General features: G+C 47.5%; 1 protein-coding gene across 4 annotated transcripts in view; it reads right to left on the reverse strand.

The window, feature by feature from the left end:
• The window catches only part of IGDCC4 (immunoglobulin superfamily DCC subclass member 4), a 95,203-nt gene extending 81,900 nt beyond the window's left edge, over nt 1-13,303 (reverse strand). The window contains exon 1 of one of the 4 annotated variants that reach the window (XM_032122866.1): nt 13,095-13,303. In XM_032122866.1, coding sequence (XP_031978757.1) covers nt 13,095-13,203 — 109 coding nt within the window. In that variant the 5' untranslated portion in view covers nt 13,204-13,303. The remainder of the gene's footprint in view (nt 1-13,094) is intronic. The other 3 variants (XM_032122867.1, XM_032122868.1, XM_032122869.1) reach the window with 3 other exon arrangements.
• Between the last annotated feature and the right edge of the window lie 2,333 nt (nt 13,304-15,636).

The following is a 15,636-nucleotide window of genomic DNA, read 5'->3' on the forward strand; positions in this document are numbered from 1 at the left end:
CAATAAAGCCATTACTACTGAGCAATCACACTATTACACTGTTGTTTTACATGGCTATAATTTAACAGTTCCTCACTGTTTGCTTTAGAAAATCTGTTCTTGAAAGGTCTATAAAATTATGAACTCTTGCTTCAGTTTGAAAACATAGGCACGAGCAGGGATTTCTGTTTCCTAATAAATCACATACCCCTACTAGTAAACACCAGCTTATAAGAAACATCTTTTGTTTATTGAAAGTAAATAGCATGTGGACATTTTAAACAAAAAGAAGGTGGGAGGCGGAGGGGGACAGACAGATTATGTTTTCCACTTTCATTTTGCCTTGTGTCTAAACAAACAGCTCCTAACAGCTTTGTTTTCCAAACCAACTTTCTCCCAGCTGCTATCTGGAACCACAGAAAGGGAAAGCAATACTCAAGATGTACAAGGATTACTTAACTTTGCACACTTGTTTTACGCAGCAATCAGTGGCCTGGATACACAAGCCACAGGGAGGGTTGCTAGGAATAAGCAGTAGCCTTGGAGAGACGGGCTGGCTTCACAACACATCAGTACTGGGAGGGTACACTCAGACCCTCACGCCATGCCAGGGGGAACCAGCATTTTGCCAAGCTTTTGTGACTGGTCACAATTTTGCCACAGGAACCAACCCGCTGCCTTCCACTGAGCCACGCCACAACCACACAGAAACCTGGAAGATGACTCTGAACAACAGCTTAGAGAGAAGGTCAGAGAAAACAGCTCTTACAGACCCCCCAAGGACAGCCACCTGTAGCACCTGAAAACAAACCACCCCTGGGAACCTTTTTAGCCATGGTTGTTACTGTTTCCATAAGGTACAGGAAGCACAGAGATACAGACCCAAAAATACACAAGAAATTATACCAAGATGGAGCACACGCTAATGTTTCTGAATTTTTCATCATCTTCAAGATCAAAGATATTAATCATCAAAGATCTTTCTCATCCCTCTGCCTTCAACTGATGATCAAGGCACCAAATACTCCCACACTCCTTTTTCTTGCCTTCTTGCTACACACAGTTTAGTGTTACTTAGACCACATCTGCCTCACAAGTTCCTTGCCTAGGAGAGATGTAGCAACACTTCAGTTTCAGGGTAGGAATAGCTAGAGTTAATATTTTGATCTGTTTCACTCAAACAGCAGAAGATTCCTTACATCCAGGCATAAATACAGAGACCTGAATCTATGAGAGACTCAGAAATGATGTGCAAATACCTGGCTCTATCGCAGCTCTCACCACTGAAACTTGCTATATTTAACCCACCACAACTGAACAGCCCCTCTGTAGACGAGGCTTAGTCAAATGGCAGATTCTACATAACATTAATCTTTGACAGTCCTGACAAAGAAATAACTCCACCTTCCAAGCTGGATCTTCACAAACATTACCCAAAAATGGCATTTGAAGGGCCTCAGTGGAGTCCAGAACATGGTAACTTCTCACTTACACCTCATTCAAGCCATCCAGGTCTTGCAGGAAAGCACCTGTACAGCTGGGAACATGCAGGCAGCCCGAGCCAGCCTGCACTGTGGGAAGCAAATCCTCTGCACAAGCCTTTTCATGAAGGCTTTTTCTCCCACCGCTCTACAGCTGCCACAGCGAAGTCCCCTTGACAGCACATGAATTTTACTGCTACTTGCAGTGCAAATGAGATAATTAGGTCAGAAATCTTCAATGCCCTGCCACTGCCGTGGGCAATGAGATTCTGCAGTTCACCTGAAAATAAAATTGCAAGGAGAAGGGCAAGTAAAGCTCCTTCTCTACCAACAGCCTGAAGTCTAGCTGTGAAGCCATCCAGCAAACAGCTTAGTCCAGCTCCATCAAGAAGAGGTCCTTCCTGGCAGCTGGGAAGTCAAGGTATGAATACAACGGTTTTTAAAAAGAGGAGCACTCATACGGGAAAACCAGGGGCACAACAGATTTGCCAGTAAAACATAAGGTACAAGCAGCCAAACTGCCACATTTTAACCAGTGACAGCCCTTTTATCTTGCTGTGTGCTGGCTTTCTCCTTTCAAAAGGAGACCAGATCACATCTCTGTTCTTACCTGAAATACTGTCTTCAGAGAAAAGGGGCAAAGAACCCTTCTGCAGGGGTGTCACTTTGGTGACAACCCCAAGACACATGCACTCCTCAGACTGAGCTGAAAGCTTTCACAATAAACAAAATCCCCTGGCATGTGTTTAGAACTATTTATTGTACAATTCTGTCTTTTCAAGTTAAACAAAGAGCCTCCCTTGCTTGCTCTTGATAGGCTGGGGTTCAAATCTGGAGCGTGTCTTCAGGGCAGGGTGTAAAGTGCCATAATGCAGAGCAGATACAGAATGTCAAAAAACAGCTCTGGTTTCAGTCCTACAAGGTACACAAGGAAATACACATAGACCCTCTCCCTGCTCCTTGTGCTTTCTAGCTCTCTCCAAACAGCCAATCTGTCCTGCAGAAAGGCCTGGGTGTGCAACTTGTCACTCAGAGAGGACAAGAACCAACCCTCCCAGGCTGCATTGGAACAAAGTCATCTACTCCCAAGAAGAGAAGTCGGGCTTGTCAAATTCCTGCCAACTCTCCTGCATTTCCCAGGTAATTGCACAAACTATGAATTAAGAAGAAATAATAAGCCAGCACACAGGGGAAGAGAAGACAATTCAGATCAGCAACAAAGAGAACTAATGGAAAAGTATTTTTTAACAGCTCAGTGCAGACAACTGTCACTGCAAGCCCACATTGCCCCAAGAGAGGTGTCACTTCCCTTGGAGGACACAAGGACATACAGGCCACCCACACAGCACACAAACACAAGGCAAACGTGAGGGGGGCTTAGGCCAAGAGTTAATTTTGCAGAGAACAGACAGTGTGGGCAGTCCTGACAAAGCACCAGCCTGTCCAGGGACAGCCCTGTCACCACCCACCCCATGGCCTTCGGGAAGTCACAAAACCCATCTGGGCTTCACTGCCTGGCTACAGCTGCAGTGTCTGACACCAGCTCACTCCACAGGCGTGGACCATCCCGGCTTTATCTAGACCTGCTCTGCTTCTTTCTGTTATCACCTAACCCCACCGGTATGTTATCAGCACAGCCAGCCAGCCTTGCTGGGACAATAGCAGATAAGAGGGCGGGTTTGACATAGAAAATAATAAAATGGGAGATGATAAACTGTTAAATCAAAGGGGTGCCCACAGCTAGACATGCAGTGATCTTACCAAGGACCTGACCACCTTGGGACTTCAATCCTCCTGGCTTAACTTCTTACCTAGTCCTGTTTGAAAGGACAGTATCTGGTCGTGATCTGGAAACTTAGTTATCATTGAAAGTCCAAAGTGACCTCTTACAGCTCAGGGATTGTGTTATGAGAAACTGCAACATAACAGCCATATCTGTGGCTACAGGGATGAATGTGAAGGTGGAAGGAAACAAGGAGCAGTACAAACTTTTGAACATGGTTAGGACCAAGGGTCAAATGGGTGGAAATCTGCCCTCCCATTTCCAAACTTAAACATACATCTATCATAACAACAGGAGGATAATATATTTCATAACCTATTTCAAAAATGCGTCACACCTACTTGGCTGTTTAACTTTCCAGCATCTACAGTGCATTTACCCACTGTTAGCCCAAGTTTCTCTTCAGAACACATAAATCTTTCTGTTTTCCAAAGCTGCAGCCAGCTGAAACATGACAGTTTGAGGACAAAGCAGTAAAAGGCCTGTGTCTGCTTCCAATTGGTGAAGGACATGCTTTCAACACACAGTATCCCAGCGGCAGAATTCCTGTGGGGACTGTCACACCACTATGGGGCCGTCCTGGATCAATGGGGGTCCAGGCTCGGATATGATGCTTCTCCCTGGCTGTCTCTGGGCTTCTGCTTATTTCACCAAAACACATCTAAAAACCACTCCTGGATTTACACTGAGATTTCAACAAAAAACACCCCAGATCGTCCACTTTTCTCGACAGTAAGGAGAGTTTTGCCTCTGTGCATCTGACTGCAAGATGAGCACTATAGATGGTGGCTGCTCTGGACCAAGGAATCCAACCTCATTTTTTACTAAAACCAGATTTATTTCCATTAATCTAGACTAATTACTCCTGCTCCTCCTTTAATGAGGTCTCTTGTGCCTCAGCACATAACACCAGCACAGGAGAAATCCTCATCTTCATAACCAGACAATTTTGGGCCACTTTGAATAGCTCCTTCTCTGCTGTTAGAAACAAATTATGAGAATGATGTCTCTTCCAGAGAGCCAATTTCATTTCAGGGAATGCTGTGTGATCATTCTCACGTTCAGGTCAGCAACAGCCTTGCAAAATCTCCTTTATCCAACTTTTACTACTGTTGAGAAGGGATTAACGTTAATTGATCCCAACCCACATTAGCCAAGGATTATTTGTTAGTCACCAGCCTATAATCACTTGCGTTTTCCAGCAGAAACCTTTACATCGCTCAGATAAATTGCAGGATAATCCAAGTCACATTTTAAATGAAATCTAAAAAAAACCACACATCCACACTGTTGTCTTCCTCTGTCCAAAATACACAATTAGTTCATCTTAGAAAATGCTATAAAAATTAGTTCTGTCAAATTTGTAGTCTTAGCAATTTTCTGGTGAGAAGAAAATACTCCCTATGAGGGCAGCATGTTTTTAAACCTCACAAACTTTAAAATACCAAACAAGTATTCAGGAATTTTCATTTACAGCCCTGCCCATACCACATACCAACTTAGCCTTTCTGTTTAAAATCTATATGGAAGTTACACAGATGTGCCCCCATCCTGATGCTTCCTCTGGTTTCCTGCATGTGAGCATCCTCCTGCAACATGCCAAATCTGCCTCAGCAACAGCTCGGCTGCTCCACAAAGAGACGCTCTTGGAGCTGAAGGTTTCTTTACTTTTCCCTCTGCTGGCTCTGATCCCATCACATCTGGAAAGCCACATCCAGCACTGGCTGTCTTGGCTGAATGGCAGCTCTGCACTGAGCTGGAGGGAACTGGTGCCCTAGGGATTTTCACGGTCCAGATCCAAGAAGTCAGGCTCTGATCTGAAACAGTAAGAGATTTCCCCAGCTGAGCAAACACCTGACTGAGAAAAGCAGGGCTTACTTAGTACTGTTACTACAGAAGGCTGAGATTACGGACGGGAAACAGGTGAAGAAAGTACCTGCCTATACTTGGCTTAATGAAGAGCAGGTTACCAGGAAATTCAGTGAGTGTACCCATCCTCACAGGGAGGCTCTTCATACCAGGACCTGTCTTCACATACCCCTATAAACCCCAGCTGGGTAAACTCAAACTGAAGGTGCACATCACTGAGCAAGGACATCAAACCAGCCTCCTGAGGGGCTGTGATGGACAAGCACCCACAGTAAAATGTTTAAGTCAGAAGTGGGTGTTGCTTTTTAAGAGATGCTCTTTCTCAAGCACAACCATTAAACCTGGAATAAGAAATGCCTCAGCTTCCCACAGTACACAAGAAGGCAGCACAATATACTGCTTGCATTAAACATACAGAACTATCCCAAGTGCCTTCACTGGTGTAAAAAACAGAGAATGATCTGACAGCTCAGTCTCGTGCCTGGTTGCTGAAGTGTTGCTGAAGCCTTTCACCCCTCACTTAACTCCTCTGCTGCTAAACAGCAAATCCTGGCAGCAGCCACAAGTACAAAGTAAATGGGAAGCTCTTCTCTGCCAGCAGCTGGGAGAAACGTCCATCTCTCCCCACTGTGCACATAAAGAAAACCCCACAATAGTACTTGTGGCAATGCTGCTCGCCAGATTTTCCACTAACAGACTCTTGAGAAAAGCCTCCAGATAGGAAGACTGCTCCTAAGGATCCTCTTTAAGCAGATGACTTTTGACTTTGGGAACGTATGGCTCATCTTCTTGAGGAAAGGTTCCCTTTGTTTTCAGTACAGAGAAAAAGAGTACAAAGGAAAAGAAAGAAAAGTTGCCTTTACTGTGACCTAGGGAACACAGGGCTAAATAAATTTGATCAATATTTTGATTTCTCTGACAAAAACCACAATCAGCACTGACACAAACAATTGGTTAGCAAGCTGGGTGGGCAGGGGGGGTAAATCAAACCAGAGTTTCAAGATACTTATCTTTCCATCACAACAATTGCCACCAATGACAGTAATTTACATGGCTAATAGGCAGTATTATGTTTACAAAACCATTATTGGGAGGGAGAATCTAAACAATTTTTGCCAAGCCAGCAAAGGAGCTGGTGTTGGATCAAATCCTGGGATTATTTTTCCCTTTTTATCCTATCTGAGTGTATTTTGCCAAGATGCCTTGCTATGGAACAATGCAACGTGCCTTCAGAAGTGTCTTTGCAAACCACACAGACCTGTCACCCACAGACAGGATCACCCTCTTGTGAAAGCCTGAATTCTCCAACAGCAGGGCTGCCCTAGCCTCTGTGACAGGGGGAAATACCTATCAAGCAAGAAAACCACGAAGCCAAGCCAGCAGCCCCAGCTCTTCCACCCCATGTCACACTCTGTACCCCTTTGCTGAAGATAACCTTCAACGAGGAGCCCCTTATCTCCCACACAGGGGCAGCTCCCACCCCTAAACCACATGCTGATCCCCGTCCCCCTGTGTCCCCCCCCCCGACATCAGCCTGAACACCTGCTAATTCTCTGCCCTCCCCAGTCCTTGGTTTGGTTTGGTTTTTCTTTCCATGAAAAGCTCCCTGTCTCTTTCTTACAAGCTCTTTCAAGGCTTTGCCACAAGTCAGACAGACAGGTGGGACCGGCAGGGCACAAAAATGGGTTCAAACTTGGCTCTGTCCCTTCTGGGTGTATCTAATTAGGAAGACTATGCTCATCATTCCTTTAAAGCAGCACAGATAACTGCAGAAAGGTAAGAGCACATTTTCACTAGACCATCAGCTAAAAAGAGACAAAAAAGGGACAAAGATTTCCAAAAGAACATCCTTCTTTCCAAAAGAAAATCCTTCTCACATGCACAGAAAAAAAAAAAAATCAGTGAACTCTTGACTAGTTTTAATATCAGGGAAAATTCAAGTTTTATCTGGAAAATACATGCACCCATTCTGCAGCTGTATCCAACAGCCAGCCAACAGCCACAGAGAGGACAGCCTTACCTTAGGTGCAAAACTTAAGGCAATTCTGGAACCTGTAAGCACTGATGATGCTTCTGAAAAAAGATGATTTATCAAAGCCCTGAGTGCACGAACAGATTTTGCCAAAACTCTCAGTGTATTGACAGGGCATGGGAAATCCATTTCATTAAGTAATGACCTTTTGGTCACACCAATTACCTTGATCATCTATTGACAGTCAATTTAGAAACCATCAAGGATGCACATTTCCCAGCACACAGTAAAACAGAACTAGGACTTTATCACATCCCTGCTGCCAGCCTGGCATTGCTTCTGCATCCCAGGTTTGCTCCACCAAGTTCTGCCATCCTAGCACCCTTTTAACTGTTTAATTTCCCAAAGTCTTACATTTAACAAAGTGCTAAGCCATCCCAACTCCAAAGGGATGTGGGTTCAATGTGGTTCAAAGACCCAAGCAGGAAATGAGACCAGAGAAGTCAGTCAGAACAAGGGAAAGAGCCCACAGCAGACTGAGAACAAATGCAATACTTCACATGCTAGATTTTAATTCTCCCACCAATTTAGGCTGGGAGCAAACCTTGGGGATGCTCACATTTTATTAACACACCTTTAATACTGATGACCTGTCCTCAACAACTTCATCTCAAAAAAAGATCTCAAAAAAAAATCTCAAAAAAAAATTAAAACACGGAAAAACAAGAAAGGATAGAATAAACCAGGCTATTCAATACCTCAGCTGAATTTAATATGGCAATAACAGGCAATTGTGTTTAAAATGCTGATAAATATTTTTAAATAATTTCAGAACATCTGATATGAAAGTTTCCCTGGAACACAGTAATTGCTTATCATAACCACCACAAAGTATGTTTATTACCCACGGAGATAAGACACAGCAGCTGCTGGACTTCTCAGATAAAGCCAGCCCATATCACAACAGCAGGATCACATGGATTAGGAGCCGGAGAGGATCTGACTCAGAGACACCAAAGGGCATCAGTGACATGAACAAAAACACGTCCAAGGGAGAAGCTCCATGACCTACACCCTCACAAAGTGTCCTGACACCTGCAAACAGGACAATGTTAGATAGGCTCAGACACCTGGTTTGGCTCCCCCACGAATTTCCCTTCTCAGCAGCTGCAGCTCCAGCAGAATTTTACCTTCCTGCAAGGAAACACTGACCAGCTCTTCCTCGTCCTTGAAGCCTCCATGATACTTCAGAATTAGGAAATACAACGGTGTTTCAAGGATGACTTCAGCATACTAGTGATAGTCAGACAAATTAGAAGCTCTTCAGACTTCCCCCCACATCTGGTGGAGGGTTTGGCAGCTCTAGAAGGGCTTGTAAAAACACGGCTCAATGCTGCTTTCTATGAAGGTGGCAAATTCAGTTTTAGCAGCTGTGGATCCTCTCACCAACAAGCTGTTAAGTCAGAAAAGCACAAGCAGCACTTGGAGGTCACTTACTCAAGGGATTTAATAAATGCAAGAAGAGCGCTTAAGAGTGATGGTGTTCTTCATGTTTACAGCGTGTAAAAGCATCCTCTGATCAGTGGAAACAAGTGGGGAAACTGAGGCAGAGATAGCAAGTGACCAACACAAAGATAATTAAAACAGCCAAAGTCACAGCAGCTCCAAATCCTGTGTTTTGAAGAGCTTTCCCAAAAAAAAGAAAGCAAAGCAGACGCCAAGCCCCATAACGTGAATGCTGGTGTAATCATAAGTAATGTTTTACAGCAGAAAATACTTCAAAAATAAACAAATGAATACAAGGACTTGAGATTGTGATTTCCTGCAGTTTTGTGTCTTGTGAGTGGATTGCCCAGTTCTACCAAAACAAGGTTCATGATCTGCTCAAAGCTCTTCCTGCCATTGAGGCACTTCAGGTTCCTCCACAGGTGGGTTTTCCAGTGCTTCTCCTTCAGTCCATGCAGAAACTGCATCTCCCTCCTCTACTTGGTCATTTATTTTCAAAAACTCTGAATTGTCCATGTCCAAACTAGTTATGACTGACCAGCAGGTCCAGGAATCATTGGGAAAAAGAAAAGGGAGATGGACAGATAACTGGATGGGATAATTACACCTCTTCACCTTCAAAAACCAGCTAAAAATACTGCGGTCAAGTGGAGCCAGTTCTTCTCCAGAAAGTAACAAAATTGCACCAGAGTTGATTTTGGCCCAACCTGCACTTGGCAAACACTGATAACAATGATTTACCATATCCCCTCTAGTATTACAGCTGACTATAAAACAAACATTTGCTTCCTACTGATAACAAAATGACTATGATCACTCGGGGTTTGTAAAGGTTAGGGTTTCCCTGTCACCCAAGGCAGACCTGTAATTCCCAGTGTCCATGCAAAAAATACCCTGCATGTAACACTGGCCTCAATTTTCCCTCAGGTACCCACTCATCTCACACAGGGATACAGTTTGGGATGGATTCCAGCAACAAATTACAATCAGATTAAATATTAATTTCCATCTTAATTATATAACCATGACTAGGCTTAATGGCCTTGAAGCCATTTAACCAGGAGAGGAGCATGTAAATAGTGCAAGCAGCATCTCTTACACTGCAAATGCCCAGACTGGTTCACAAGCACCTGGATTTTTTCCCTGGGAGAACAGCCAGCCTTTGGAAAAGCAGCTCCAGGGGAGGTAAGAATTCAAATCATCTGGCAAGCAATATGGTATCAGGAGTCACAAACCCGTGGGACAACACAGCACTCTGCTCCCAAGACAGCTGTGCACTAGAGTGACAAAGACCATGTATGTACTGAATACTTATTGATGGATTTCATCCTCACCTTTGACATAGAGAAGCGTCGCTACATTGGCTAAAGATGGGCCGTGAGGTTGCTAGAGCAGATGAAGTCACTGGCCTGGGATCACAGTGCACACTCAGAAGAGATGCCATGTATGCCACAGCCCACCCCAGTGCTTCGCAAACTCAGGAGGGCCTGGTGCTCCCAGTGCAGAGACACTTATGCTGTCCCACAGAAGCTGCCTCCATCTCCAAATGAGGCTTCATGCAGGGAAAATCATCTCCCTTCATCCCCAGGGAGAGGTAGATTGTCAAATATTTTCTTTTCCAATTCTTATTTGCACCACTCCAAAGTTTCTCATGTACCACCAGCAGTCACCCTCCCCCATAGGGCCTCCACAGCAGATCAAACCTGCTACAGCTGCCAGGAGAAAGTCTGTTGCAAAAGAGGGATATGCCTGAAAATGAGCCTGTTCTGCTTCACTTTGGACTTCAAGGCAGTGAAGGCACCAAAAAAAAAAAAAAAAAGAAAAAGCTAGGGAAAATAGGAGAGACAAAACCAGAACCAAACCTGAGCAGTTTCTCCTTCAGCTTTACACACCAGAAGAGAAACAGACAAATGCCAGCAAAAAGCATTCCCCATGCTGGAGCAGCCCCTGACTGGCTTGGAGAGACTGGCTGTCACAACAGCCACGGCACAACGGCAGCAAGCTCCAACCTCTGGCACGAGAACCCTGCCTCTGGAAAGGGGATACAGGTGAAGCCTCGCCAGCGCTGTGCGCACAGTGTTTGGCACTGTCAGTGCCCCCCCAGTTTCTTGGGGGCTGTAGGAAACACCGCTTCCCTGCACCGCCCATCCCGGTGACATTGCAACGCCACAGTCACAGGGCCGGCGGATCCGCAGGCAGGTGACATCCTGCGAAGCGCAGGCGGCCGCAGCAGCGGGGACACTCGATCCCTAACAATGGGAAGAACGACTTCCCCGGCACAGGCTCTCACGGCAGGCAGCGGCTGCGAGGTCACGCCGCCAAGACGAACGCGACAGGAAGGATAAAACAAATCACAACTCAAGTGAGGTGATGTCGAAAAAGGAAATCTGTTCTAAAGCAAGAGAACTCAACCACAAAACCAAACTATACAAACCCAGATGGATTTCAGCTGATCCCTCGAATAGAAAGCTCAGCCCACTTCCCACCAACACGTCCCCTGTAGAGAGCCCCAAGGAAAGGAACCAGCACAACCCCCTTGTTGGAGTCAACTGAAAAGTTGTTTAGTGCTTGTTTTTTTCCTTAAACCCTTTCCTGCTACTGCAGGGAAAACAGGCTCAAAGTCAGACAGCAGAAGGCTTTCAAAAACACTGGATCACACCCCCAGCAAGTGTACACTGGCACTACTTCCATCAAGCCCAGAGGGGGGGGTAGATTTTCCACTCCTCTCCCAGGTACTTCATACTCAGCGAGGCTTGAACTTTGGATCAAAATACAGGCAGCTTCGGGATCAAATGCAGACTTTCCCAAAACCATTTCAACCCTCTGCCAGATTACTTTCAGATTGAAACAAGTCTGTGTTTTTCTTTTCAGAATCAAACCCACCTGTTGAAAAGCACATCCACATGTACCCAGCAGCACGTCCAGAGACTGGGACTGTACAGATGTACTCACTGACTCCCTATACAAGATGTGGCCCATTGTTAGAAAACAAACAGCAACAATTTTCACTAGTTGCCTAATTGCTTGCAAGAAACACCAAGAAGTCACAACTGCAAATTGTCGAAAAGCATGTGAACTTTTCTTGTTGAAGTGGGTTTGGAAAAACAACATCCACTCCACCACCCCCATTTTTCTGTTCGCTTTTTTGTTGTTGTTGTTGTTGGGTTTTTTTTCTTTTAAAATCACTGTTGTCCATTACAAGCCTTGGGATCCACTTAGCTGTTTGCTCAAACACACAGGAGGCACAGCTCCCACCCAGTCCAGCCTACCCACTCGGCTGCTGGTGGGGTCACAGCCTGCCATCCATCTAGGAAAATCCACACTCACTGGTGGCAATGGGCCATTTACATGGACCGTTATTCACTTCTACAACAGCCACTGAAAAGCTGCACCTATGTCAAATCATAATGTACCCCTAACAGGAGCTCATAATGTTCTAAGAAAAAAGAAAGAAAATAAAAACAACCCTGCAGCCATCCACGTGCTATTATTATGCTCTGCTGAACCGGAATGCATCTTATAAGGAATAAAAATGTACAATGACATAAGGATGGCTCCTCCACCACAATACCCTGTTCAGGGGGGATTTTAGATGAGAGCAAGTCCGTGGCACACGCTCACATTTTTTGATGCAGTTCTGCCAGCCTATACCTTTCCAAGCCCTTCTCGGACATGAAAACAAAACCTTTAGTGTGTTGTGCACACACAGGGAAGGAACCCCACAACCTAAGGTCCACTGCTCAGCCGACCCCCAATGCAAACTTCGACGGCAACCACAGAAAGCCACCAACACGCCCGGCGGCCGCGTACGTGTGCCCTCGCACGGTGCCGTTTGTGTAACCATTGCAAAACACGAGAGCGAGGAGCATGGCTATTCCTGGGTCATTTCCTTGACCAATGGGACATCTGCCCATCCGTGTGTCCCATGCCGGCGAGAGCAGGGTAGGGAAGCCAAGGGTTCCCTCCATGGCCCTGCCGGACACCTGGGCCTGCTCTGGGCCACCCTGTGCCAGACAAACGCTTCGTTTCCTGCCAGCCTGGCACAGCCACCGTCCCTCTGGCAGAAACTTGCCACTGTCCAGGCAGACACCGTGGAATGCTGCTGCTGGTCCGCTGCCCACCCAGCCCGGACACCGAGGGGAGTTCCTTTGGGGGCGCGTCGCCCTCAAAGTGTGAGGGTGTCACCCCCCAAATGATGACCCCAAAGGAAACACCATCTAGGCACGGGCCGTGAGCACAGCTGTCGTCCGCCTCGGAGGGAAAAAGGGGATGGGGAGAGGGGGGGAATGGCCACGGAAGGACGGGACGGCCACTAAGGGGGGAAAAGGACGACGGGAGTAAATGGCCACTAAAGTGGAAGGAAGGCTGGTACAGCGGGTGACCGACCAGGGAGCGCATCCCCGCGGAGCCGCCCGCTACCCATGTGAAGGCAGGTGGCACCGCGGCCGCCCGCGGGCTGAGGGGTCACCGACACCTTCCCTCCCTCCTCTCCCTCCTCACCCACCTTGCACAGCCAGGACGGCGAGGGCGGAGAAGCAGAGACAAAGCAGCAGGTCCTCCAGCGCCATGTAAGCCCTGCCGGGCGCCGGGAGCAGGGGCCGCCGCGGCCGCATCTACGAGGGGGAGCGCACTCTCCCCGCCGCCCCACCGCCATCTTGTGCGAGCGCCCCAGCCCCAGCCCCGCACTGCCCGCCGGGCCCCGCTGCCGGGGGCGGCCCTGGGCTGCCGCTGCTCCGCCTTTGTCAGCGGCCCGGCCGCCCCTCCGAGGGGCTCCTCCCGCCGCCCGGCAGCGCCCGCACCAACAGGTTGCTGCCAGCCCGCGGCGGGGGGGCGTACGCGCTCCCTCAGGGTGGGGGACGGCAGGTGCGGAACTCATCCGCCCGCCGGCGGTTCCACAACCCACAAACATTTATAACATTGTATGTGGGGTTTTTAAAATAATTTTTTCTTCAATCACTTTAGTATTTTTTTCCGGGTTTCCTACGGGTGATCGTGGAGGGCCGCCTCCAGCCGCCGCGCTCCCCTCACGATGCTGCCCGGCGACGCCTCAGCCGGCCCCGGGAGCGGCCTCGCTCCCTGAGGGGGTGGACAGGGCAGGTGCGGGGCTCCTCCGCCCGCAGCAGCTCCGCAAGCCACAAACATTTATAACATTTTATGTGGCTTTTAAAATCAAAATTCCACGGCCCCCCCATTCTCTTTAGCGTTTTTTCCCGGTTTGCCACGGGTGAGCGCGGAGGGCGCCGCGCCGCTCCCACCGCTGCGCCTCTCCCGCCGCCGGGCTCCCCTTCACGGTTGCTGCCGGCGACGCCTCCCCGGCCCCGCTGCCCGTCGGGGCTGCCGGAGCTCACCGAGTCGAGCCCGGCTAGGCAGCGGAGGCAACCGGACACCAGTGACCGCATCGTCACAGTTCCCGCATCGCCATAGCTTTGTTGGGGTTTAGTTTCGAGGCACAGCTCCTTCAAGTGTATATCGTTCAGTGGTCGTCAAAGACTAGCCTGCGCTTCTCAGCCGTCTGAAAAAATAAAGCAAATAAAATACATCGTGTGGCATGTCTGCACCCCATCCCTGCGGAGAGCGGCAGGACCTATCCACCAGCTGAGCCAAGCAGTGGAAATGAGGCAAGGAGATGAGAGATGGAGTCCAGAGCTGCTGACTCCCAGTTTGGCTTGGCTGGGTCCCAGACACAAACTCGCACCACATGTCTGTGCATAAAGCCACAGGTGCAGGTTTAGTCCCAAGGGCAAGTGACACCAAGTCCTTCTTTCGGCAGTGGTACCTGGCACCAAACACAAGGTCAGCCTTATTTAGAGTGGGTCTGCTTTGCACTCCAAAAGGATACGAAGCTGCCCAGCACACAGCGATGTTTCATCACAGCAGTGTGGAATGCGAAGAGGGCTTCAGCTACGCAGAATATGAAAAGAGAAACCTTTTTAATCCAGACCCTCCTATTTATTAGCTTGTATAATGAACTATAAAATTTTAAATGAACCAAAAGGCTGTGTGGTGGGAAGAAGGTTTCCCATGAGTGTGAGTTACGCAACTCTTAAGTTCATACTTGGCACTTGCCAGTACAGACAAACCCTAGGAAGCAGCAGCCCCCCACCCCCCCTCTGGACAGATGTGCAGGGGGGCTTTGCCCAGCATCAGGTGAGCACTCACTGTGCACCTTGCTGAGGAGTGTGTAATAAGGCCACAGCATTCCACTGACCCCATTCCTGCACCATCTCACCTCCCTATGGAAAGAAAAAGGGGTAGTAATATCCATCTTCTCTTCTGCACTAGTCCAACATGGAGGTAAAGATTAACATCATCAACAAACCCTTCTTTCTCTCTGAGTCCTTCCCACTTGCTCCTTTATGTGTGAGGTGGTTTTAAGGGTTTTAAGGGTGCTGTCAAAATGCTTTAACTAGTCTGTAAAGGAATATCTACTTGTGTCTGCCAGTGGTTTCTTTCAGACACACTCCTGCCCTTTTTTCTTCAAATCCCAGACATTTCTCCCTCCCTTTAAGCAAGGAAAAACTTTACCCTGCAGTCAGGCAAGTCTGGCATAATATAAATAAGGAAAATTGCTAGTGGTCTGCAAAACACTGCACACTTTGGCTAAGAGCACCTGTCTGTGTTATGGTGTTGACCAAGCTCCATGTCAGCAGACCAGGGTTAGACCAGGCTTTGAAAAACTGAGGTCTCATCCCTGTCTTAGCTCTCTACCTGATCTTACTGTTACTTGATTCCTCCATGGCACCTCTCTGTCTTCCTGCATGGAATTAAACCAAGGAATTAAACCAATATTTTGACAAACCCAAGCTTGCAACACATATTCCTTTAATATCTGCCCCTGGGGAAAAGAAAAAAAGATGACTTGGCAAACAGCCCCCGAACTAAGAAGGTGGCAGAAACATCACCTGGAGCACCAGCTCTGTCACACTGACAACACCTGTGCTCTGCAGGAGCAACACCAAGTCCCAGTGTCTGCTCACAGAGGTGAAATGATTCCCTGTGGCACTTACAGAGGAAGAGCCTGGCTAAAGAGCCACTTAGAATATTTG

The sequence above is a fragment of the Corvus moneduloides genome, chromosome 13 (assembly GCF_009650955.1).
Source record: "Corvus moneduloides isolate bCorMon1 chromosome 13, bCorMon1.pri, whole genome shotgun sequence".
In the NCBI taxonomy this organism is placed as follows: Eukaryota; Metazoa; Chordata; class Aves; order Passeriformes; family Corvidae; genus Corvus; species Corvus moneduloides.